Below are 26,393 nucleotides of genomic sequence, written 5' to 3' on the forward strand. Positions count from 1 at the left end.
CAAACTGTGACCACTTGGTTTACGGGTGGATGCTCAACCACCAGCCGGGCTATATATTCTGGATTTTAATCCCTTGTTGAATATATGACTCAAAAATAATTTGTCCCATTCTGTGTGTTGTCTTTTCACTTTCTTGATATAATCCTTTAATTCATAAAAGTTTTTAATTTTTATGAAGTCCTATTTATGTATTTTTTTCTTCTGTTGCATGTGCTTTTGGTGTCACATCTAAGAAACCATTGACAAATCCAAGGATATGAAGATTTTACCCCTATAATTTTTTCATAAGAATTTTATAGCTTTAGCACTTACAGTTAGGTCTCTGACCCATTTTTAGTTAAATTGTGTATATGGTATAAAGTAAGGGTCCAACTTCTTTCTTTTGCATGTGGATATCCAGTTTTCCCACAACCATTTGTTGAAAAGACTGTCCTTTCCCCATTGAATGTCCTTGGAAACCTTGTTGAGAACCACTTAACCATATATGTGAGTGTTTATTTCTGGGCTAATCTCTTTCATCGATTTATATCTCTGTCCTTGTTCCAGAACCACACTTTTAATTGCTGTTAAGTTTTGAATTCAGGTTGTGTGAGTCCCACAACCTTGTTCTTTTTGTCGAGATTGTTTTTGCTATTAAGGGCCTCCTGCAATTCCATGTGAATTTGAGAATCAGCTTTTCAATTTTCATGAAAAAGGCTGTTGAAATTTGGATAGAAATTGTGCTGAATCTGTAGATCACTGTAGATAGAATTGATATCTTGAAAACGTTGTTTTCCTATCTAAAAAGACCATATCTTTCCATTTATTTAGGTCTTTTTAAACTTCAACAATATTTTCTAGTTTTCAGCATAAAAATCTTTCTCCTCCTTGGTTATATTTATTCCTAAGCTATTAATTCTCTTAGATGCTATTATAAGTGGGTTTATTTTCTTAATTTTTTTGAATTGTTCATTGCTGGTATATAGAAATACAACTGATTTGTGTGTGTTGATCTTGTACACTGCAATTTTGCTAAATTCATCCATTAGTTCTAGCAACATTGTGGTGGGTTCTTTGGCATTTTCTATGTATAGGATAGTGTCACTGTGAATAGAGATAGTTTTACCCCTTTCTTTCCAACTTGAATGCCTTTTCTTTCTCTCTGTTCCTCTAACAGCTCTGGCTAGAACTTCCAGTACAATGTTGAATAGCAGTGGTGAAAGCAGGCACCCTTGTCTTGTTCCTGATCTTAAGGAGAAAGCTTTCATTCTTTCATCATTGTTTATGATGTTAACTGTCTTTTCCATAAATACTGTTTATCACATTAAAGAATTTTCTCTCTAATCCTAGTTTTCTGAGAACTTTTATTATGAAAGAGTGTTGGATTTTTGAAATGCCTTTTCTGCATCCGTTGAAATGATCATTCCTCCTTCTCACCCTCCCCCCCCGCCCCGCATCGTTCTGTTCCTGAGAGGTATGACATTGATTAATTTTCCTATATTGAATTACCTTTGCATTTCTGGGATAATTCTCATTTGTTCATGGTGAATGATCCTTCTAATATACTGTTGGAATCTATTTGTTAAATTTTTGTTGCATCTATATTCATCAGGGATATAGGTCTGTCGTTTTCTTGTGTCTTTATCTGGGTTTGGTATCAGGGTGATGCTGGCCTCATAGAATAAATTAGGAAGTGTTCCCTCCTCTTGCATTTTTTGGGAGGAGTTTGCAGAGGCCCGTGTACTGTTACAACCTCTAAGTGTTGGCATGTTCCCCAGCTCAGTCCTGGTCCCTTTTTCCTTCTGTTCACACATTCAGTTTCCTCATCTCTTTACACACCTATGTGTAGATGCTTTCCAGATCTGTATTTCCAACCTTACCTCTCCTCTCAGCACCAAGCTCATTCAGTAACTAGTCCACTCTACAGGTCAAACAGGCTTCTCAATGTTAATATGTCTTCTCCTCCAAAACTTGCTTTTCCCCTAGTCTCTCCTATGTGAGTGAGTGACACCGACTTCCAGCTGCCAATCAGTCCCTGAAACCTTGAATTGCTGTCTTGGTGCTAATTCTCACCTGCAGACGGGAGAATCCACTGGAGCTCATTTATGCAGTAAGGGATGTAGTAGAAGATATTAGGTAGATTGTAGCACCAATGGGAGGGCCAGGTAACAAGAACAGCCAGAAACATCAACAACCTGGAGAAACACCTGCCCATGCTGTGGGACTGTGTTAGGAAAATTCCCACTGCCCTGCTCACTTCTGCTCAGCACTGCTGCTGCTGGGAACAGGACCTGAACTGTCCCAAACAAACCAAACACGTCTACCACCATCTGCTGTGACAGCTACTACTTCCCGTGGCTCCTTCCACATCTTATGTGGTGCATGTCTTAGCAAAAACAGGCATATTTGTGACCTCAAACGCAAGTGACCCGAGGCATGTAGCTTTGCAGTCCCCAACTTCTGCGTGCAGGAGGGCACACGAGAGGCAGTGGGCATGGGTCACACACAGCTCATTCGAAATGCCTCCCAGTGTCCTCCTTGGCTTCTCTTTCCCTCACTCTCCACAGCCGGCTGTCAGCCAGTCCTCTCCGTCCTCTCTGCCTCTAAGCATATCCTGCTTTGACCATTTCTCACAACCTCTGTCATCACCACTTTGACCAAGCCCCATCACTCTTACCAAGATTGTGGCAGTTGCTTCCTGACTGCACTCCCTGCCTCAACCATCTGTGGTCTCCACACTGCAGACAGGGGTGAGATATTTGGAATGTAAATCAAATAGTGTCACTTCCTTTCCAGACTCTCCCCACAGTGGTTTCCCACGACACTCAGAATAAAACAGGACCCATAACCACGACCTACTTATCCCTGCAGCCTTTCCAAGCTTGTCTGCTTTGAGGAGCCCTCATTCACCGTGCTCCTATGTACACCAGCTTACCCCAAGCACACCAGATCCGTTCCCAGTCTAGGGCTTTGCACAAGCAGCTCCCTCGCTGTCTTCCGGTCCCTGCACAGTCTGCTCTGCCTTAACCATCTGCTTTATCCAGACTTATGCTCTCTGTTCATTGGTTTATTATTTGTCTCCCTCCATTGGGCCTGACAGGGGCTGTGCAGCAACTAGCCAAAAGTAGGTGATCAGTCAGTACCTTTTGAATAAATGAAACCATCTCAGTTGCCCAAGTTTTGGGAAAAACTTCTTAGAAAACATCCTTGACTTTGTGGATATAGCAAGGAAGGAAACAGATGCCTAGATATTGTGGCCGGAGACAGCACATGGAGGACTCCTGGGCCTGCCCTGTGCAGGTCCAGCTTTCCTCTGCACGACAGAGGTGTGGCAGGACGGGCTCCACCTGCAGGCCCCAGTCTCCAGTAGGAATGAGAGCCCAGCCCTGCCAGTGGCTCAGTGATTGAGTGTAAACCTATGAACCAGGAGGTCACGGTTGGATTCCTGGTCAGGGCACTGTGGGGGCTCAATCCCCAGTAGGGGGCGTGTAGGAAGCAGCCCATTCATGATTCTCACCATTGATGTTTATATATATATATATATATATGTATATATATATATATATGTATGTATATATATATATATGTGTGTGTGTGTGTGTGTGTGTATATGTATGTATGTATGTATGTATGTATGTATGTATCTGTCTCCCTTCCTCTCTGAAACCAATAAAAAATATATTTTAAAAATTAAAAGAATGAGAGTCCAGGACTGCACCTTGACCAGGGGTCCAGGTCACTGTTGACCTGCCTGAAGTCAGCTTCCGGATCCTGGAGGAGCTGCTGAGGGACAAAGCCACCTGCTCTGGGGATCAAGCCCCTTATTCTGGGACAAGGCCCGGAGGGCTCAGTGGAGATCGCCGTAAGCCATGTGCTCACTGGGACGGGAAGAGAAGGCCCGCAGTCGAAGTCCACTTCATCTACACCATCTACACCGGTGGAAATCAGGGGTCCAACTGCCTTCCCCTACCCATCTGTCTACACTGGGGAAACCAGGGCTCAATAGTCTTCACTCTTAGAAATCAAGAGTCTGTTGGGTCTACACGGGCAGAAACCGGGTGCAGAGCCACAGCCACTAGTCTGATAATAAGATGGCAAGTCCCGAGTCTTTGGGAGAACAAAGTAGAAGCAAATGCCCCCGTCCCGCCACCCCGCCTCCCCCGCTCTTCCCCCTCCCCCGCCCCCCTCCCCAGCTCCGAGAGGCAGGAGCCCGCGGCCCCGCCCAGGGAGAGCGCCAGGTCCGCGCGCTGGCACTCCCGTCGCCCCGCACCCGCTAAGCCCCCGGGTGGGTGGGAGGTCAGGCCCCGCCCGCTCCCTCCAGGGAGCCCCGCCCCCTCCTGGGAGCCGCGGGGTGCGGGGGTGCAGACCCCGCCCCCCCGGGGAGACCCCTCGAGGTGAGGTTCCGCCCTCGGGGCCCGCCCACCGCTTCCGCCGCCGCAAGGGCCGGGGGCGCGGCCGGGAGGGTCCGCCGGCGGACTGCGGGCCCCACTCCCGCCTCGGCTCCCGCGGCCGCCTCCGCGGGGACACTGGCCCCCGAGGCCGGACAAAGGCGGCCCCGCCATGGCTCTGAGCGCAGACGGCTCCGGCGACAAGGGCGCGGGCGCGCAGGTAGGGGCCGGCCGCGGGTGGGGAGGGGGGAGAGGGTCCTGGGCGCCGCCGCCGCCGCAGGGGAGGAACCTTGGCTTTCCGGTCTTTGGAACGCAGTTTAGCAAACTTTTCCCTTCGCCTCATGAATATTTATGAGGAAAATGTGCTTTCCGAGACGGCTGTGCGTTCCCGGGGTCCGGAGGGAGTGCGGAGGTGGGGGTGTGGGGCCAGAAGACGCTGTGGGGTTGTCGCCGAGGCTGGGAATCTCCCAAGTTACTCCTTAGCCCGGCGGTGGGACCAGCCGGTGAACGGCGGTGCGCCGGGCACAGGATCTACACCGAAAGAACTGCCAGGATTGACTCAGGCTGGGAGGTCAGCTGATTTAAATAATGATCATTGACGAGTAAAACAAGACAGCCGTTTCCGATTTGGGAAAGTGCGATGGAAGCTGCTTGCATGGCTCCGCGCGCAATGCAGAAAGTGGATCGGGTTTGTGCTTCCCTTTTTCCTGTGAAACGAGATGGAAGAGTTTCGGCGAAGTAATTACCCTCGACTCCTGTTACCCAACAGCACTTTTACTTAAAAAGTTTAGTTGGCACTTTCGGGCGTCTAATTAACAATTAAAACATATAATTCAAAATTAAATTAAATGGAGTTGAAACTGTGCGTAATTAATACCTTCCGAGATGGCTGTGCTAACCGGGCATCCGGCGCTGGCAGGAGGGTGAGCCTCTCAGCTTCGTGCAGAGTTCAAAGTGGACAGAAGTGAGGCCGGGTCTCTCGGTCGGGAGGAACTTTCCAGGCACTTTATGGGAAATGTTTGCTCTCTGAAGCATGTTCGGAGGCGGAGATGTTTAACCGCTACGCGTTCCCATTCACGGGATGGGATCCTGTAGGCAGAGCTGGGCATCTGCCACCCGGACAACAAACCCACTTTTGCTTCTGAGGTGGGGCCGCGTTTTGGTCTGTCTGTGCTGGGTCTAGTCTGCAAATGTGCCAGGAGGCCTGGGTGGGGAGCAGAGTGGACTGTTCAGATGGGCCCCAGGGAGCAGAGTCCTGTCCTTCCCGCTGGGTGGGTGGTGGGCCTGGATGCTGGATAGCCTGTGGCTAGCACGACAGTCCTCATGTTTGATTCCATTGGAGGGGTCTGCTGTGGGTCTAGTCCAAATGGCCTTGGTGAAATTAAGACCTTTGTGTCTGTGGCGTCTGTTCGTTCCCGGTGGTGGTCTCACGTGAATACTTGTGAAAGCTAAGGAAATAAAGTCGGCCTTGAATTTGAGCTAAGATGTGTGTTCACTGGTTGAATCATCCAACCCAACATAGGAGTCCCCTGCTCCCTGGATCGCAGTGTTTCTTTTTAGAGAATCATTCCAGCTCAGCTCACATGCCACTGCCTCCCCCCTTGCACACAAAACTAATGTGTCCTCTCTATGCTTATAGAGCAGTCATGTAGAGCAGGAGTGGGGAACCTCCAGCCCGAGGGCCATGTAAAGCCCGAGAAATCATTTGGTCTGGCCCTGCCAAGGCATTAAGGGTGAGTTAATTAAATGTTTGATCAAATATAGCCGGCTAATTTTTAACAAATTGCGGACCGGTAGTTTTATTGCTAGCTTTACCCAGATAAGTTTCTATTGAACAAGTACAAAAAAACATTTTACATAAGTGTTAAAGGCACGCTTTAAAATTAAATACCCATTGCATTTTGAAGTTATTTATTTCATGTTCTTACAAGCTAATATCTTTTTAAAGAATTCTCGTGATAGGCCACAAACCTTAGAACAGAAAACACGAGAATTCTCATGATCTGTCCGCAGTGTGTTAGGTTGATAATTATGTATGGCTTGTGAATGAGGTCATAAATATCCAAATGGCCCTTGGCAGAAAAAAAAGGTTCCCCACCCCTGATATAGCACCTGCTAGGCCCTAATAGCAGCCCACCCAGGTGGGATACCCATTCTACAGATGGTGGAAAGCGAGGCTTTTTGTTGCCTTGTGTCTCCCAGCCAAGATGCAGCCCTAAAGCAGTGGGGTGACAGTTCAGTATTGAGCTCGGGGCTTCTGTGTCCTGTCCAGAAGCTCTGGGGGTGGGGATTGAGGCTTCCTCACTGCATCCCTGGGCCGGGGCTCATGGTCCAGCTGAGGAGAATGAACCCAGCACACTTGTGAGGGGTGGGGAGTCAAGAGAGGAGGCTGGGGTGAGGGAGGTGGGGGTGCAGAGGGTGGGCTGAGAGGTGCAAAGTCTTGTCTACACGTGTTGATCCTGGGGTGTGTGGGGAATCTGGAGCTCTGTGAGGAGAAGGCATCCCACCTTCACTATGTACCTTACAAAGGGCCAGGAGAACAGGTGCCTGTGGAGAGGGGAAGAGGCACCAGAGAACATGCCTGGGGTCTTAGAGATTGGATGTGCATCCACATCCACCCTGTGTTAGCTGTTGGTCTTTGGCCCAGTAGTTCAGCCTCTCTGAGCTTCAGTCTATGCATCGTGTATAGGAATAACACATGGCCCCAGTACCTCTTGGAGCACCATAGGTTCTAATTTTAAAATGGATCTATAGATGCTTCTGGAAAGGAAACTCAGTTCATCATTTAGCTAAATGTCCTCAAGTTAAAAGCTGCCTCTGTCCTGATATCTGGGACACCTTTCCAGGTGTCTCTGTTCACATCTGGGCCCAAATTCTCAAACACAGAGCATTCAGATACTTTTAGACAAGTGTCTGACCTAACAGAATTTTCCCCAACTCAGAAAATCAGATTGTGCAAAAGATACCTTGTGGTGAATTTCTTTTACGTCACTTTAAAACTACTTATGTTTCTGAGACTGAGGAATGGGGTTACATCTAATGCAACAACAGTTAGGAATTAGCTAATTTCAAGTTCTACACTAGAATTGGTCAAGTCAGCCAGGTAATAAGTACATGTACCTCACCTGCGCACAGCCCCCTGACCCAGGGACCCCCAGTCCTGGTAGGCATCGCCCTCACACCTCCCCCGCCCAGCCCCTTTCCTGCTTGGTTTCTCCATATGTGGGTCTTCTCCATACGAGGGTCTAAAAATCACCGGTGTCTGACTCTCCTTAATTGCTTGTCTCCCCAGGCTTTGTTTCATTCTCCTTGTTTCTCTGATGCCTGGAATAGTGCATGGCACACAGTAGGTGTCACATGATGGTGACCCTTCCCCCTCTTCTAAAGCCCACTTTCACTCTTCTGTCCAGCCCCCAATTTTTCTGGGCCACACAGATGCAGAGCCTGCCCTGTGGGACCTGAGGGAGCAGCCAGGGAAACCTTGTTTGTCTCAGTGGGATATAGTCAAAGCCGACCCAAGACAATTACAGAGAAAGGCTCAGTAAACCCTGGTGTGACGTAATGAGTGTGCTTTGTGTGTGTGTTTTGGGGGTGGGGATGATGGTGAACAGAGCAGAAAAGAAATGCCTGAATTAATTTCAAATGAATGGAAAGGGCAGCTAGGAGGATGACCCCTCCCTTCATTGTCAAGTGGAGGAGATGTGGTTTGGCTTAGTACAAACTCTTTGACCTGTAATGAGCTGTGGCCATCAGGTGACTTTGCCTGGAGAGTGAAGGGGTTGGAATGAGTTTCTGAGAGCTCTTGACTCTGTCCCTGCTAGAATGAAACAAAGGGCATTGTGGCACAGAGGCAGTGGCTCAGTGATTTGGATGTAGGCTGTGCAGCTGGAGGGGCCTGGGTTCAATCCTGGTTTCCCCATGAGTGGGTGAGCAGGCAAGCCCCTCCACTCACCATCTTTAGAATGGGGATGAAAACAGCATTACCATATGCTTAGAAGAGCATCTGCAGTACTGAAAAATGTTAGCTGCTATTCTGTGATTCTATAGAGAGAGAGATTTTACCTCAAATAAGAGGTAAAGAGGATTAAGTTTTAATTTGTTGTCAAATCACTTAAGGAAAAATATTCAATGAAGTTATCTTTAAGGCATTTTTGTATTCAAAGATATCAACTGAGAAGAGGGATTATAATTGCAATTATGTGCAGTTTCGAACAACATAATCATCAATTTTTAAAAAAGAAATGTTTTGTGAAAGTGCCCAAATCAATAGGCCATGAACTCTACTTGGTTCCAAGGTCTCAGAGCTTTTCTTCTGGATTATTCAGACTAATCCGGTGTGACTCAATGGTTGAGCACTGACTTTTGAACCAGGAGGTCACAGTTGTATTCCTGGTCAGGGCACATGCAAGAAGCAGCGGATTGATGATTCTCATTGATGTTTCTATCTCTCTCTCTCTCTGAAATCAATAAAAATATATTTAAAAGATAAAGAAAGAAAACCTAATTGGAGCAAGCATTTGGTCAGTGTGCAGTGGGCAAAGGTGTGAGCATTTCATTCTCAAACTGACATTTGTGTGTCCAGAGACTCTACCATCCTTGACTGTAGCACAGAGACTCACAGTGGCCAGTGACATGTGCTGACTATGTAACCTGTCCCCAAAGCACAATGTTAAATAGGAAAAGCATGTACAAGGGTTGGGTATAGAGAGCAACAGCAGCAAAGGAAGAAAAAGATCTTAGCACAATTTCTGGAAAGTACTATAAATAATTTAAAAAAATAATTTATAAGGTGAAATACACATAACATAAAATTACCCATTTTAGAGCAAACAGTTTAGTGGCATTTAGTAACATTTACAATGCTGTGAAACCACCTCTATCTAGTTTCAGAACATTTATGTCACCTCAAAGTAAACCCCCACACCTATTAAGCGGTTTCCCCCGATTCCACCCTTTCCCAGCACTAATGTGCTCTCTGTCTGTGGATTTATCTACTCTGAATATTTCATGTAAATGGAATCATACACAATGTGACTCTTTGAATTGTGTTAAAATACATGTAACATGGAGCTGCCACAGAGCCACTGGACCTGCCCACCCTACTATGGGGACACAGTGAAGATGCTGCATAAGAAGGGCCCCATAGCTGCACATGCCAAGTCCAGGCAGGCCATCTTAGTGGCTCAGAGAAGAGGAGATGTGGAAACTTCCACAAAATGGGCTGCCGGCCAGAACAAACAGCATTCGATCACCAAGAACATGCCAAGCCGGACCAGGAGACTGAGGACCTGCACCACAACTGGGTGGCCCTGGAGGTCGGCAGGGTGATCCACAGGGCCAGGGACCGATGCAGAAGGATCTAGGGATGAAAATCAATGAGAAGCCACAGGTCATTGCAGACTATAAGAATGGACAGGCCATTTCTAATAATCAGCTTCTGAGCAAATTTGAGAGAGCCATCGACCTCAAGCTCCAAGGCAAGGACACTGGGAAGTCAATTGAGAAGGGGCCAAGGGCAATATGGACACAAAGCCTCGAAATCAGTGCATTCTGGTTGATCTCACCTGGCTGTTCCCCATGACCACCGGCAACCAGCATGGGTCTCTTCACATGGCCGAGTAGAACACAGGGTATCAGTCCTGCCTAGGAACCCCCTCTACCTGAACCTGCTGTCAAACACATACCCTGCAACTTTGATGAATCCATTTATTAGCCCTAGTAGGTTTTTCTGTAGATTCTTTGGGATTTTCTATATAGAAGATCATCTGCAAAAAGAGACAGTTTTACTTCTTCATTTCTAATTTGAGTGCTTCATTCTCAGTTTTCCTCCCCAGACTTTGTTCATAGACAACACATTTCTCAGTGCTCATTGGTTTTAAATTTAAATACTGTCGGTGAATCAGCATGTGAGATGGGAGAACAGCACCCCCGCCCTGGGAGGAGAGGGGCTTTGGACAGCACTGACCAGAGAACCCAGGTGCATGTTCTAACCACACACCTCTGTTTCCCCAAATGTCCCTGGATGCAGGCACATGATCTCTACATCCTCACGACTTGCCCATGTCCACACATCTCTGCACTGTGTTCCACCATCACTCTGTATTTGCTGCCATTATTTACGGAATTCCTGCCAGATCCTTGTGAGAGTTCAGCAAGCCTGATCATGCCTTCTGCAGTTGACACACTGTCCTGAAAGGGTTCACAGGTCAAATAATTTACTAGTGACTAATAAAAATTCCTCACTCAACCCTGGCCAGTATGGTTTCAGTGGTTGGAGCTTCCCTCCCTTCTACTCTCTCTGAATACCAATGGAAAAATGTCTTTGGGATGAGGATTAACAACAAAAATCAATCTCAATATCTCTCTCTCTCTCTCTCTCTCTCTCTCTCTCTCTCTCTCTCTCTCTCTCTCTCACTGGAATCGAATGTGTGACCCTTCAATCCACAGGCTAACGCTCTACCCACTGAGCCAAACCAATCTGCACTCTTCTCCTTGCCTTTTTTTTTTTTTTTTTTTTGGCATAAGGTAGAGGGTTTGGAATCCATACCAAATGGAGGGAAAAACAACTCTACTTGGACACAGAGCAGTCCAGGTAAGACCCCAGAGGCTTGACATAGTGTACAAGTTCGGGAATTATGATGTGTTCCAAGGATGGAAGTATTGGTTTTGGGTGAAGATCCAAAGTATTGTGATAGGACAAAGTTCACTCTTACACCTTTTTTTTTTCTGGTAGATTCAGCTGAGACCAGTGTTTGAGGTTAAAGCACTCACATTTGCCTCTTGTTGATCATTGAGAGAGAAAGAATTCCAGAGGGCCCCTGTAGTTAAATTGTGAAATCCCTACATGAGGAGAGAGAAAAGGAGAATATGTCATTTTTTTCCATGTCTCTAATATTCAGAAATATTCCCCTGAGAAAACTGGGGAGAACAGATAGGGAATAAGGTTATGTGTGCCTAGCTGCTGATAAGCCTTCTCAAACTTTGAAAGAGTAACAGGATAACTCCCTGTGCACTAAAAGGCATCTCTGGTCAGCCTCGGTCTGGAAGAAAGTCTTCGCTTAATAGTCCTTTTCCAGAGAGCAGGTTGCACCATGTGTATGTTTTCCATCCCATTCCTTTGACCTCATCCTCTTAGATTTCTTCTCTGAAAAGCCAATTTAACAGTTGTATCTCAGACTCAGGCTCAAAAACCTCTCGGATGAGTTGTCACACCTGTATACTACTATCACCTCACCCTAGCATAACCACGTGTACATGTTTATTTACATTAAAAGATGGTGAGAACATCAGGAGAGAATATTGGGAGAGAGATGGGTATATTGACTACTTATTATCTCATCCTAATCTCTAATTTATTATTGCAGTTCTTTCAGAACACTAGTATTTTGCTGTGCTTTTCTCTGAAGTTTTCCCTGCCCCTTTATTTCACCATTGACTGTACCCACTCTACAGGGACTGTAATGTGTTAAAAGCACAGTGTAACTATTAGAAACAAAGAGTGCAATGCCCCCTCCCCTGAGGTACTCCTTCTAGATGGAGTCTCTCACTGACGGTCAAAGACAAACAACAGGGTAGATGGATGGTAGAGGGTTCAGTGGGAATGGGTAGCAATTGGAGAAACAAAACCTTAAAAGGTTGGTTCTTTCTCTTGTTCTTTTCCCTTTTTCTTTTTGGAATGACCCACCTGTTGCAACTCCAGTGTGACTGGTTGAATTAGAAGGAACTGGGATCTTCTCTCACCTATAAGAATGAGCTTCCCTTCTGAAATGCTAATCTACTAAGACTTTATGAAACTCTGATGGTGGGGTGGGAGGGAGAAGACTGCTTAGACCTGCCAGTAGAGGAGGAAAATCATGTTGAAAGGGAGAGGAAGGTGACATTATGTCCTTCTTGTGAAAAAGTCAGCTCTTAGATCCTGAGAATATGGGGTTCTCTTAACAGAAATAGGGTGGATGAACAGCTTGGAAAGAAAGATTCTGAGTTGGATTATATATATGTTGATTTTATTAATCTTTTTGCTGGACATAAGTAGGTGGATTGTTGGTTCTCAGTAAACTTCTCGTTGAAAATACCCTTAATAACTCACCCCTTTCTCTGGGGAATCCTTTTTCTTTCCCCCACCTTCCTCTCACACTTACACATAAAGCAAAAATGCAGTCATGTGATTTGTCTGGAAGCAGCCATTCTCTTACTTGACCCTGTCTTCTTGACTTTTATAATGGAATAAGAAGAGCACTTGACTCATTCGAGACCTCTCATGATCTCCACAGTGATTGGATCTGGGATTGACACATGACTCAGCCTGAGCCTACGAAATAAGGGTGTCCCAAAATTCACGCAAGAAGTAATTTTGATAGAAAACACAGGTTTACAATTACAAATTGTAATTTTTTTATTGATTCATAAAGTATACAGTATAGGGTTATGTACTGAATAGATCTCGGGTAAATGGATTATCATGTCGCGATAGCGAGCACCATTAACTGTTATTGCCTGAGCAGCCGCATTAAAGGGTGACGGCATTAGGAAGGTTGAGAAGCACTGTAATTAGAAAAGAGGATCAGAGTGATTATTTCCATCCAATATGAGTAGAACCATGACAGAGATAAGCATAGGATAGCACTGGGCCCCAGGGGAGAGGACCTGGCACAGACAGGAAAAGGTAATTAGACAGACTCTCCTGGAGTACATACCCTTGACCTGAACCAAACCTGGGACCCTTGAGTCTGCAGGCTGACGCTCTATCCACTGAGCCAAACCACTCAGGGCTCTTCTTCTCTCTTCTTCCCTAGAAGAAGGAAAGGAGAAAGGCAGAGGGTTTTGAATCCGTACCAAAAGGAGGGAAAAAGAAATCTACATGGACACAGAGAAGTCCAAGTAAGACCCTAGAGCAGCCGTGGCAAACTACGGCCCGCGGGCCGCATCCGGCCCGTTTGAAATGAATAAAACTAAAAAAAAAAAAAAAAAAAGACCATACTCTTTTATGTAATGATGTTTACTTTGAATTTATATTAGTTCACACAAACACTCCATCCATGCTTTTGTTCCGGCCCTCCGGTCCAGTTTAAGAACCCATTGTGACCCTCGAGTCAAAAAGTTTACCCACCCCTGCCCTAGAGGCTTGAAATAGTGTACAACTTGGGGAATTATGATGCGTTCCAACCATAAAGTGAAAGAAAGGATAGAAGGAGATGAGGTTGGAGAAAGGGGCGGGGGGTCCCAGGCTGTCCTCACGTGGAAGTCATTACAAAGCCTCTCTTTCCCATACTCCCTCTTCACTCTCTTTCTCCCTTTCACCAGGTTCACCTATTTGCTTTAAAATAACCCCTCAATTGAAAATTTAAAACAATTCAGGCCTTAGTCAGGATTTTCACCTTTATCCTGAGAACAATAGGAAACCATTTGGCAGACTTAATTAAATGAGTGGTCAGAGCAGGTTTTCTTTTTAAGTTTATTCTCGTTGCTGCATTGAGAATGGTCTGAGAAGGAATGGACAAGGAAGATTTGGACAGAGCAGTCAGGTGGTGATAGGTAAGAGAGATCATGGTGAACTGAAGTGGTGGTAGCAATAAGATAGAAGGAGTACTGGACAGGTGTGGAAAGTATTTCTAAGGTAGAATTGATAGGTCTTGCTGATGAGTTGAATGATCTTTTACCCTCTCTGCATCCACCCCCTTGGGCATTTAACTTTGAAGTGTCCTCTGCCTCTGTCTCTGTACTTGACCATGTGCCTGGCTTTGGGTAATAGAATGAAGCAGAAGTGCAAGTATGCTGCTTCTAAGTCTACCACTCGAGAGGCCTTGCTCTTTCTTGTGTTTCTGTCATCTCCATGAGAACATCTCCTGAGGTACCCTACTGACATGGAACAGTTACGTGGCAAAGACTTGAAGTGCCCAGTCAGCCCAGTTGAGGCTCGTCTAGATCAGTGGTCGGCAAACTCATTAGTCAACAGAGCCAAATATCAACAGTACAACGATTGAAATTTCTTTTGAGAGCCAAATTTTTTAAACTTAAACTATATAGGTTGGTACAGTGTTATTAACCTAATTAGGGTACTCCTAAGCTGGCCTTTGCTAAACACATCCTCAATCTGATTGAGGTATGTTCGCTGAGGTTGACCCCTTCCAACTCTCCCATCCACACTTGTCTTGTGTACTTGTTTCGTCTATCTCCTTTCCGAAAACCAACTTCTGCGCATGGGCCACAAAGTTTCAATCACACTGTACGTGCGCGCCCACATGTGGTATTTTGTGGAAGAGCCACACCCAAGGGGCCAAAGAGCCGCATGTGGCTCACGAACCGCGGTTTGCCGACCACTAGGCTAAGTAGTCACCAGGCCGTTAGACCTGCTCATCTTTTTAATTTCTTCACCATCCCTCTCTTCCCCCCATTTTAGCTCCCTATGGATCTCAAGGGAAAAATTGTCCAAAGGCTCTGCTCCAAAGCTCCTGACTTGATGTTCACATGTAAGGGCTGAAATTAAGCCCCTAAATTGACTGTGTTTATCCCTTTAGAATGAACATTCAGTCCCTCCTTCTCCGTGGGATCTAAACACTTTCCTGGTAAAACTTTTGTGCTAGAGCTGAAATAAGCTGCTAGCAGCAAGGAAGGAATTCAGGCCAGAGGCTACAGAAGGAACAACAGGGAAGCCAGGCTCTGCCAAAACACCTTCAGCAGCCAACCAGGTTTAGGTTGAGGACCGCCTTTGTGTTTTGTTCTTTAGTCTGTTGGTTTCCCTGACATCCAGGTTGAATGTGGCTCCCAAGAAGGCCTATGGGGTTGCTGCTGGTGCATCTCTGCCTCTCAGGGGCATGAGAACAGACGGGCTGTGGTGCCCAGAAGGTCACCAGCAGTGCCCCTGTTTGCCTCACACCCTGCCTGCTGAGGACCAGAGTAGGTGATCACTGAATGTTTGTTTGATTTTCTTTTAATGTCCAATGCTAGATCATTCCTATTTGTCACATGGCTACTGAGGCACCTACTGCAGCTGTCAGGACAAATCTGTTCAGCCTTCCTGCTAATCTGGGTATCTTGCCTTCTTGCATCCCAACTTTCCTCTTGTATGAGTGACATCCAATTGCTAAATTTGGAATGGTCCCTGAATTGGCATTGTCTTATATGGACCAAGAGCAATTCCCCTGAATCATGGTTAAAGTCATCTAAGCCAGGTTGGAGGTTGGGAAACCTGTCTTAGAACCAGTAATCTGTTCCGTATCTCTAGAGGAAAGTCCTACTATAGTGCACAAGCAACGGACAAAAAAGCAATGGTGTGTGCTCTGGGGAAGCATCATTCAGCCCTCCTATCTGTGACAGCCACCAAAGGCAACAGTGGTGAAGAGGAGAGATATGGTGTAGACAAGCTGATGGGAAACACCTTTTGGGTACTTTGCTCACAGTGACTTAGCCCCTGTCCTGCTCTGCCTTGATTCTAGGATCCATTGAATCACCTTGAACACAAGTTAATCCAAATCTAAGAAGAAGAAATTGGAAGTTATTATTTTCCATTGTTATGACTTCCTCCAGTCCTTATGAAACTGTTCATCTTTTGCAATATTTTGCTTGTCAGTCTCACTTTTCAGTGTTTATTCGTTCAACTACAGTGTATGGTGTGATGTATTAAGGAATGCATTGAGTATCTATGCAGGTGGCAAAAGGTATGCTTAGAAATACCCACAGGAATATCCCTTTGGTGTGCTCAGTATTTAGACTATCTCCTAATCACAATCGCAGAGATACAAACACAAATCCATGAAGATGGTGACGATGGTAGAATGTTTAATTTCATTTTCTTTCCAAGGCATTTAATTTTTCAAAATGATGACAGCAAATTTCTTCTAATTATTAAACTAATGCATGCTCATTTCACTGGGAAAGAAGAGAAAAAAATAAATCAAGTAATACAGAAAGTGACATGCTAAATCTGTTATTCAGAGTTCAATTGCATATTATGAGGTAGATCTATCCATGCTTTTTCTATGTACATGTGAATATATTTCATTGTTAACAATGGGATCACACCCTACATGCTATTTAATAACCTGCTTTTTTCATTTACTATGTCATGGATGCCACTCATTTTATACAGATCTGCATTCAATTTAAGTGGCTGTATGAAATTTCTTTATTCAATTTCTTAATTGAGGCATTAATGTTGCTATTATCATCATCACAGAGAAACCTTAAAATCCCAGCCAGTAGGCTTATGCACCTCTCATGCACCTCCACCCTCCCTCACCTCCCTCTTATCTCCATCTTTTCTCAAGGACACCCTCCCTCAGCTGTACCACTCCCTCACCTCCACCCTCCCTCACCTCCACCTCTCACTCACCTCCACCCTTACCCACTTCTGCCCTCACTCACCCACCTCCTCCCCACTCACCTCCACCCTCACTCACCTCTACCCTCATTTACCCTGACTCTTCACTCACCTTCACTTCTACTCACTTCTACCTCTCAATCATCTCTATTGACATTTGCCTCCCACCCTTCATTCAAAGGTTAGACCAGTTGGGAGAGAAGCAAATTGTGAAAATACGGGGTAATTAACCTGTGATCACTTGAGCTGAAACTACCACCTTATGGGCTCAAGGAAGCCCACATCTTATAAGCAGAGTGGTCATATTATTTATTGTCCAAATTTGAACACTTTGAAGGGGGAAAAGAGAGGTAATGCCAGGATCACAGTTGAAAACCCAAATTGTCTGGGGAACCCTGTGACTTGGGGCATCTTTTCCTCCTGGTGCTGCATTGTAAACCGTAAAGGTTGGTCCCAACTGTTGATGGGGGTGCTCATAAACTGGGTGTCTCTGTACTCCCTTCCAAAGCTAGGTGCTATAATTCCGGTGGGAGCACTTCAGAGCCATGCTGTGCAGACATGCCAACTACACAGCATTCAGCCAGCCCCCAGCAGATGTGGACATCCCCTCTGTCCTCACAAGCCAGCCCACTCTTAGGTCTCTGCCAGGTCCAGGCTGCTTGTACACTGAGCCTGGCCACCACTGGGCATTACACCTCTTGTCAGTGGTTTTCCAGTTTGCACCAACACCTTTCCTCCATGCTGTGTTTTGCCTACTTGCATCAGAGTTCCCCTGTTCTGGAATACCAACAGTCGGTAAGCTTCCTGCCATGCCCATTCCGAGTGTGGGTTTGGGCTCCAGGTTCTGGCTTCATCCTTAGACTCAGGATCCCCAACAGTTTTCTTGCGCATGTCTTTCTCGGTCCCTCTTTGTGCCCCACATTGGAAATGTCCGGAGCCTATCCACATTATGTACAGCCTACGTGCCAGGCCTGCCTTTGCCTGGTGGCTTTCCTGGGCAGGGAGGCCATGCAAAGGACTCCTTAGCACTCCAAGTACATGCATCATAGGTTTCTCATAAGAATAACTTTTTGTTATTATCATGTGTATAGAGTTTGCATTTTCCATAAAATACCTTAAATTGTGCTTTACCATCTGCCACTTCCTGCACTTCCATACTGCCTCCTGAGGTGTTCCTGCACAGCTTTCCCAGCCAGACATGCAATTTTGAAGCCTTCACTCCATCCTCCTTCTGGAAAAAAAAACAAAAGGTGCTTCAGGCCAGGTCCAGCACCAATTCCCAGACAACCTCAGCCCAGGGTCAGCAGTCATCACTTGTCCCACCAAAATGAACGATTAAGTCGAAAGCATTGAGTTCCTTTAGGAAAAGCCAGGAATCATGGGTAATTTAAAGCGCATGCCCATCTGTGCTTCCCATTAATGCCATACATTGGGTCCTCCTTACCTTAATTGTTAAAATCAAATTAGGACCTTGGTACCAGGTACCTTAAAGGCACCATCAAGCAGAGAAACACTGCCAGTCTGAGAGGGACTTTTCTAGGATTCCTGCACTCCCATTTTGAAGAACCCCAAATCAGATCGATTCCTGACTTTAGTCACAGCTGTAACATCCCAGCTGTGGCCGGGACCCCTGCCCACAGAATGCTTAGGAAAGATATTAGGTGACATTTTTAAACTAGCAGGGCAGATATACAGTGTCACACTCCCACTCAATGTTTTTGTACCTACGCCCTTTGTATGTATGTTGGCATGTAATCTGAAAGAGTGTGTGTTGGGGGTGGGGGAGGATCACACCTGTAATTGGTGATTTCGGTGGAATCTGCTGTCAGATCTACCATTTAGAAAAATTAGTTTCAACCCTCCCACAAGAATATCAACTGGAATTCGTTGTTTCTCTGTTGGAAATTGCATGGGAAAGGTGTGGGGACGCCAGGTGTGCTGGCTGAAGACCGGATGCTAGGCAGACGCTGGCAAAGCAGCTGGACTCAGACAAAAGGGAACTTAGTCTGTGTTTGAAGTGGTTTGTTGTGGCTCATTTTAACAGTGATGTGAACCAAGAAGGACAACAGAACACTTGGAGGATGAGAATAAGCTTTGCTCTTTATGCTTGAGAAACTATGCATCTCATTGCACTGACACATATCAAGAGCACTTTCCTTTCCTGACCAAGGGCTTTTCAGGTAAATTAAGCAGCAAAGAATGGACCAGGCCTCGATGGAGGGCCCAGTGCAGAAAGTTAAGTTTGGTGTAATTAGGAGTACAGGAGATGGTTTAAGTTGATATAGTCTTTATGGTCCGGCCATGGTTTGGAACAGACAGAACTCTTCCAGCTGAAATTACATTCGGCAGGAGAAACCCAGTCTGGGCTGATTGTGGTTAATAACAGTCTTGTACACTTTTATCAAATACCTTCAAAGAACTAAAAGAATTAAAGTCAGCCAGAATCCTTGAAAACCAACATCTCATTGTCAATTTGCCTTTTGTATTAAAAAAAAAAAAAAGCTTTAAAGTCCTTTTGAAATAAAATAAATTGTTACCATGGTGGAATAAATGATGAATTCGATTTTAGTAATTTTCCTGTTTTACATGTGAAGAAACCAGATGTGCAGAAATCTTGGGGACTTTGTACTATAGAACTCCAGGTGACATTTACATGTGGTGTCATCATCCCGCCACCCCCACCACCATCACCTTTGCCTTGGGCCCTGGGGACACTGCCACTGCCTAGCCAGCCTCCTCTTCATTGGCACCTCCATTCGGACCCCCTTAGGCCCTGTGGCCTGTTTCTCACCTTGCCAGCTCTGTCTTCTGTCTGCTGAGGGCAGGACTGGGTCTGTTGACCAACCACTGCAGGATCGGCAAGTGGACTGTAAGGTGGAGTCACTTCCTGGTCGCTGCTGGCGTGATGGGCTCCTGTGCCCACGGCAGGCCTTGGTCTGGGAGTTAAAAAGTGCTTGCAGCTGCTTTTGTCCTGTGTACAGACCAAGTGATCATACAACAGGTGGCGAGGGTTGTGCTCCACTTCCCATATGCAGCCATCATTCCCTAACATGCCACACAATAGGGACACCCCAAGACTTTCATAGCCCCCCCCACCCCCATTTGGGAATTCTCCTGTAGCTTATTAGGCTTTCAAATACCAAAAAAAAAAAAGGATAACAGACTTTAAATGACTGCTTTAGACACGTTCCATTTACTTGACCATGAGTAAAAATGAGCGAGCCCCAACAGACAGAACCATGGTGGCCATGCCCTCCATCGCAGGCTGGGACCATCAACTTGCCCAGCCTCAGAGCACACGGAGCAGAGCTGTCCTAGGCTGAATCATGAAGGGTCACATGTCACTGACAATTAGTTGAAACTTGAATGTTGAATTAGAATGGTGTGAGCAGAGCCCTCCCTCCTCCACGCCTTCACCCAGAACTGCAGTCATGTTGAGCCAGGCTCCACACCATGGGGGCAGCAGATGGGAAGGTGGGTGGGGCTGCCCCTCGGCTGCCTGACAGGAATTCCCTCCCTGAGAGTGGGGTCAGCAGATTTTCTGTGAAAGGCCAGACAGTATTTTAGGCTTTGAAGGGTTGCATGGTCTTGATTACAACTACTCAACTCTCCTTTTATAGCACAAAAGCAGCCATAGGCTGAGGGTGTCTGTGTGCCAATAAAACTTTATGGACACTGAAATTTGAATTTCACATAATTTTCATGCCACAAACTAGTGTTCTTTTTTGTTTATATTTCAACCACTGGGTCATAGATTGCCGACTGCTGAGCATTTCGTAGAGAGCAGCAAGGACAGACCTGGGGTGACACAGGGTGCCCCACACATCCAGGTGAGAGCCTGAGGCAGCTTTTCCAAAGAACATCCAGAGGAAGATCCTGAGGGTGCCAGGTACAGGCAGATTCACCAGGAGATAAAACCCCATCAGGTCAAGGCCCATTCTGGGTGGAGGTAGGTTTGATAGAATGGCTGATGATGTAATTGCAGAGTTAATGGAGAGTTGTGGGGCTGGGTTGCTTTCCCAGTCATTGAAGTTAAATGTGTGAATGTGGTGGTAAACTGTGAAGTGCCCTCAGTTATCTCTATGGTGGGTGTGGCATTACAGTTTGGAGGTTCAGAGGCCACATGGTGGGCAGTATGTGGATGACCTGATGGCCGCCTGGGAGGGTCCGAGTTCTTCCTTCAGAAGAGCCTAACCCCGTGGTTGGCAAACTGCAGCTCGCGAGCCACGTGTGGCTCTTTGGCCCCTTGAGTGTGGCTCTTCCTAAGCCTTAGGAGTACCCTAATTAAGTTAATAACAATGTACCTACCTATATAGTTTAAGTTTAAAAAATTTGGCTCTCAAAAGAAATTTCAATCGTTGTACTGTTGATATTTGGCTCTGTTGACTAATGAGTTCGCCGACCACTGGCCTAACCCATTCATCCTATCGGGGCTGCAGTAGTAGCAGCTGCTCTTTGAGTTTCTCTGTGCTGCCCAAGGAGAAGAAGAAGAAAGATGCTGGAAGGTTGGCCAAGAAAGACAAAGACCCAGGGAACAAATCTGGGGCAAGGCCAAAATGAAGACGTGTCCAAAGGCGAAGTTCGGGACAAGCTCCACAACCTAGTCTTGTTTGACAAAGCAACACCTGACAAGCTCTGTAAGAAGTTCCCAACTATAAGCTCATAAACCCAGCTGTTGTCTCTGAGAGACTGAAGGTCCGTGGTTCCTTGGCCAGGGCAGCCCTACAGGAGCTGCTTAGTAAAGGACTCATTACACTAGTTTCAAAGCACAGAGCTCTCGTAATTTACACCAGAAACACCAAGGGTGGGGATGCCCCAGCTACTGGTGAAGATGTGTGAGCAACAGGTCCCACCAGCTGTACATTTTGAAAAATAAAACTTTATTAAATTAAAAACAAGCAACCACAATAAAAAAAGAACAGTCTAGACCAGTGATGGCGAACCTATGACACGCGTGTCAGAGGTGACATGCGAACTCATTTTTTTGGTTGATTTTTCTTGGTTAAACGGCATTTAAATGTAGAAAATAAATACCAAAAGTATAAGTCTTTGTTTTACTATGGTTGCAAATATCAAAAAATTTCTATATGTGACACAGCACCAGAGTTAAGTTAGGGTTTTTCAAAGTGTTGCCACGCCGAGATCAAAAGGTTCGCCATCACTGGTCTAGCCCTAGCTGGTTTGGCTCAGTGGGTAGAGCGTCGGCCTGTGGATTGAAGAGTCCTGGGTTTGATTCTGGTCAAGGGCACATGCCCAGGTTGCAGGCCTGATCCCCAGTAGAGGGTGTGCAGGAGGCAGCTGATCAATGATTCTCTCTCATTATTGATGTCCCTATTTCTCTCTCCCTCTTCCTTTCTGAAATTAATTAAAATTATATTTAAAACAAACAAACAAAAAAACCCAGTCTAACCCCAGCTGCACCTGCCAGTTCCACAACAGGAAGTTTAGTCTGGGCAGCTGGGATAGAAGGAAGAACTTGAGATCAGTTTAAAAATAAATTGGGGCATAAGCCACCTGGAAAGTCCTTGCTCCAGGTGGATCTGAGCATCTGAGGAGGGAGAAAAGAAAAGAAAGTTGCAGTACTGCCTCAGTCTGCTCATAAACTTGAAAGAAGCCCCTCTGGCAACCATCCCAGCACGGTTCTGGGCGTAAGATTGCAAAGGGGAGTTGTTCTAACACGCTGGCCGGTGGAGACTGTGGCTGGGCTGAGTGTTTAGCACTGTTAACGGATTTTCATTGTCAGTGATCCCTGGCACCCCATAATCCACTGTAATCCACACACCAGCTTTAAATTGCTGAAGTCAGGTGGTTGTATGTTTCATATTTAGTAAGTTTTGTATAAATTCAGAGAAGATGTTTTCAGGGTTATATTTGAAGACATTATTTTCTAGCTTCTCCTCTTGGGCCTGTTACACAAGGTACAGCCCTGAAGAATGACCCAAATGGTTCCTTTCTTTTGGCATTCTCCTAATTTGGCCCTGACAACTGTAAAGCGTTCGTACCATGGAAAAGCAAAATCTGTGGGTGATGAAACTCAGAATTGAGTTGTTTTCCGAACAGTCTCAGCCATCTGGAAATACAGACAAGATCGAGAAATGCCAAATGGACCTTTCACCCTGGAGCCACCGTGCCAACTGTTGGGGGACAGAGCCCCAAGGTCCGACTCCTCAAGTTACCTCGTGGGGCTTGAACTATCCAGGAAGCCTCTGAGAACCAGGTCCTGCTCAGGATGCACTGACATGTCTGTAGGCAGCTCAATCTAGGAGGGCTCCTCGGTAGAGGTGTAACCTGTGCCAAGGTGTGTGCTGTGGCTGCCCTACTGGGCGAAGGCCTGAGTTCAGTGTCCCCTGGATCCATGTTCCAGGCCCTGGAGAGCATCAGTCAGGATGGGCAGGTGATGCTGCAGTAACCAATGACCCCGAGTCTCAGTGACCAGCACAGTGATGACCTACTCAGGCTACCCACCCATCACACTCATCACATCAAGTGATTCAGGCCTCTCTCTGGGGCGTTGACTAACAAATGGTGACACATGTGCTGGCTCGAAAAGCTTCTTCCAGAACTGGCATCTGCCACGGCCACCGCATTTCTTTGTCACATGGCCATGCCTGATGCCATTGGGCAGGGATTCTGTGAACAACACAGCCCACCACAGTGTTTGCTCTGTCTGATGCCAGATCAGTGCCTTAGTGGAATCCAGGCATTTCCTGTCCCTCAGAGTCATGTTCACATAATGACACTCTTTTTGGAGCCCGGCCTTCTTTGTGGTAAACGCTTGGGCAAACATTCCCTGTCTCTCTCTTCTAAAGATCCTCTAAACCAGTGGTTCTCAACCTTCCTAATGCTGCGACCCTTTAATACAGTTCCTCAGGTTGTGGTGACCCCCAACCATAAAATTATTTTCGTTGTTACTTCATAACTGTAATTTTGCTACTGTTATGAATCGTAATGTAAATATCTGATATGCTGTATGTGTTTTCCGATGGTTGCGACCCACAGGTTGAGTGTTTAGTAAACACTCCTTTGTGTAACTCCTTGGTATACATGCAGGGCCTGAAAGCAGAGTCTGGTTTTGAAGACGTACAAGAAGACGAAGCCATGTGCCAAGTGAGCAATTTTGAACTTGAGAAAGAAGCCCTTACTTGGTTAGGAAGGCCAAGAGTGTTTTTGGAAGGTGTGAGGTGAGCTACATCTGCTGGAGTGGCCAGAATTTTCCTGGAAGCAACTGCCTTTGGCAGAATCATTCTGCCCTTAGGCCATCTTGACACCCATAGATGTTTAGAGACCTTTGTGTCTGCTAGGCCTGCTGGTAACCTTAACAATACCATTGTCACTGACTGACAAATAGCTTGAAGGTCCAGTTGTGGGGCTTGTTGGGGGGGGGGGGGGCGAATAGGGTGGGAGGCACTCATTACAGGACCCTAACCTGGAAGTATTAGGAAAAGGGAGAAAGGGACTGAAAGGGCAGAAAGGGCAGTCACAGCTTAAGGAGTGGCTTCCTCTGCATTTTCCTTTCAGCTGCTATAAAATGTCAAGAACCCTTGTCTGAATATGAAAGCACTGGGAATAGCCTGTTGCAGTTCTTTCTTAATTATGTTCAGGTACTTGAAGGAAACGGGTGGCTCCACAGCCAGCTCCCTGTTTTTTCAGGTGAAAGTTCCAGTCCTTAGAAATTTTACTCTTGGGATTTTAAAAAAACAACTTAGATCTAAATACACGGTGTTGTTCTTAAATACTTTACATACTTATTTATTTTAATATATTTCTTTTAGTTTGCAAGAAAAATCTGCAAGCAGTATTTAGCATCCCAGGTAATGAAGATTTAGCACTGCACTTTACAAATAAGTTTCAAATTAGAGAGTGTTTTCTCACGACTGCTATGCAAGCTTCAAGCTGTGCTGAGATTCACTCTGATGCTCTGCTGTTGGACAGGGGCTGAGAACAGATCTGGGTGAGCAGTGAGGCCGAAAAAATGAGAGGTTGAGTCCAGGGGGTGCACAGGCAGGAGTAGGGTGAGTTTCCGTGCACTTTCTGAGCATGTGTGTACATGTGTGTGCCTGTGCGTATGGGTGTACACACATGTGGGAGTCTGTGTATGTTTGTGCATGCATGTCTGCATGTGTGCATCTGTTTGTGTATATGTGTGCGCACATGTGTGCGTGCAGGGAGACCAAAGTGCAAGGCACTGTCTCAGCAGGTTGGAATGTGCAGCTTTCTGAGGCTGTCCACTGAGACCTGCTGTCACAGACCCATCTCTCTCAGGCTGTAGGAGTTAAAGATAATGGGCTCATTATCAGTGCTTAGTGGCTCTAAAGCCAGCTTTAGCCCCCACCTAGCTCTCACTGCTGGAGGAGGGCACCAGCCCTGGTGAGGAGTCCATAGGTGCCCATGGGGTCAGCCTCCAGGGTCCACTAGACAGCACCCTCTCACTGTTGACTCTTCAGAGATCTTCACTTCCTCCTGGGAACCTGGTCCCACAGACACCCTGCCTGGCCTGCTGGGCTCTCTATGCTGGATTGCTTGTTCCTCATTCGAATTGCTTTGCCTCATTCTGTCCCTCTGTTGTGGGCTGCTCCAGAGAGCCCATACAGCCCCTTCCTGTCAAAGGGGATGGGTGGGCACCCTGCAAGAAGGAAGAAAGAATCACTAGAAGGCTCCTTCCCTGATCTGCCCACCCAGTGAGACCTTGCTCACGTCTATGCCCTGTGTCTATGCAAAGCTGGCCTGGATCCAGCTTGGCCCGTCTGCTCGGTCTGTGCTCTCACCCTGCCCTGGACTGGCCTTACTCCCTGGTCTGTGGTCAGTCCTTTGGGGTCCTCTGACCCTTACACTGTTAGTGGAGGGCTGGGTCACCCTGGGCAGGGGCTCAGAAGAAGTGAACTGGACCAGCCATGGGGTTTCCTGGGACTTTAAGCTGACAGACGTTCCCTGGTGTGGGAAGGAAGGCTTTGGCCAGATCACAGTGGTGTTGTCACCAGCATGAAACATCACCACAAGGCCTAGAAGCTCACCTGGGCCACCCCCAGGTCCTGGTTGCGTGGTCCAGGTGGGGCTTGGACATGAGACCTAGATGCACCAGGTGCGCCTGGTTCTGGGCTCTAGGGAGTATAGACATTGGAGTGAGAGGGGTAAAGTGGGGTTCTTTCTGCAGCAGTCACCACCCCAGGCTCAGTTATAATGGAGAGGTTTAAAAGGAGGCTGTGGAATCAGGAGAGAAAGAGTCTCATTGATAGAGGAGTCCCCAGAGCTGCCCCCAGCTGCTGGCGTCTCATGTCTCTGCTAGGCTTCCTGTGCCAATTACGGGTTGGAAAAATTATGTGTCAGGTGAGGCTTCTCACCAGAGCCTGGGAATCTCTAAATTCAGCAGAATTAGTAGTGTGTGTTGCTTTTGTTAATCACCGAGCTCTTCCAAGCGTGTAGACTCGTAGACCTAAAGAGGCACCGCCATTTTTTTTTCCTTCTCCTTCTCTCTGGGCACCAGCTTTGGGCCAAAGGAGTTTTCACTCCTTAGAAACATCTCAGCCTCCAGCTGTGAGGGTCAGGAGTCCCACATACACAGCAGCTGTGAGTGGAAGCAGGGCCGGTATAGGCAGACTGGGTGTCGCTGGACTAGATGTGCACGGGCCTGGTGTAGACAGACTAGATGTAGACAGACCGGGTATAGACAGGCCAGCACACCAGTCGATGAGGAGACCAGCCTTTTTAGACAG

The 26,393-nt window shown here is 46.5% G+C and overlaps 1 protein-coding gene and 2 pseudogenes across 4 annotated transcripts in view; all 3 read left to right on the plus strand.

Moving 5' to 3' along the window:
- The first annotated feature begins 4,342 nt into the window (after positions 1–4,342).
- PLEKHG4B (pleckstrin homology and RhoGEF domain containing G4B) overlaps positions 4,343–26,393 on the plus strand; it is a 77,371-nt gene continuing 55,320 nt past the window's right edge. For all 4 annotated transcript variants that reach the window (XM_059694593.1, XM_059694594.1, XM_059694591.1 and 1 more), the window contains exon 1: positions 4,343–4,587. In XM_059694593.1, the coding sequence (XP_059550576.1) occupies positions 4,540–4,587 (48 nt within the window). In that variant the 5' untranslated portion in view covers positions 4,343–4,539. The remainder of the gene's footprint in view (positions 4,588–26,393) is intronic.
- LOC132232511 (endothelial differentiation-related factor 1-like) lies at positions 9,432–10,627 on the plus strand (annotated as a pseudogene).
- On the plus strand, positions 20,766–21,522 carry LOC132232512 (small ribosomal subunit protein eS25-like; annotated as a pseudogene).

The sequence above is a fragment of the Myotis daubentonii genome, chromosome 4 (assembly GCF_963259705.1).
Source record: "Myotis daubentonii chromosome 4, mMyoDau2.1, whole genome shotgun sequence".
Lineage (NCBI taxonomy): Eukaryota > Metazoa > Chordata > Mammalia > Chiroptera > Vespertilionidae > Myotis > Myotis daubentonii.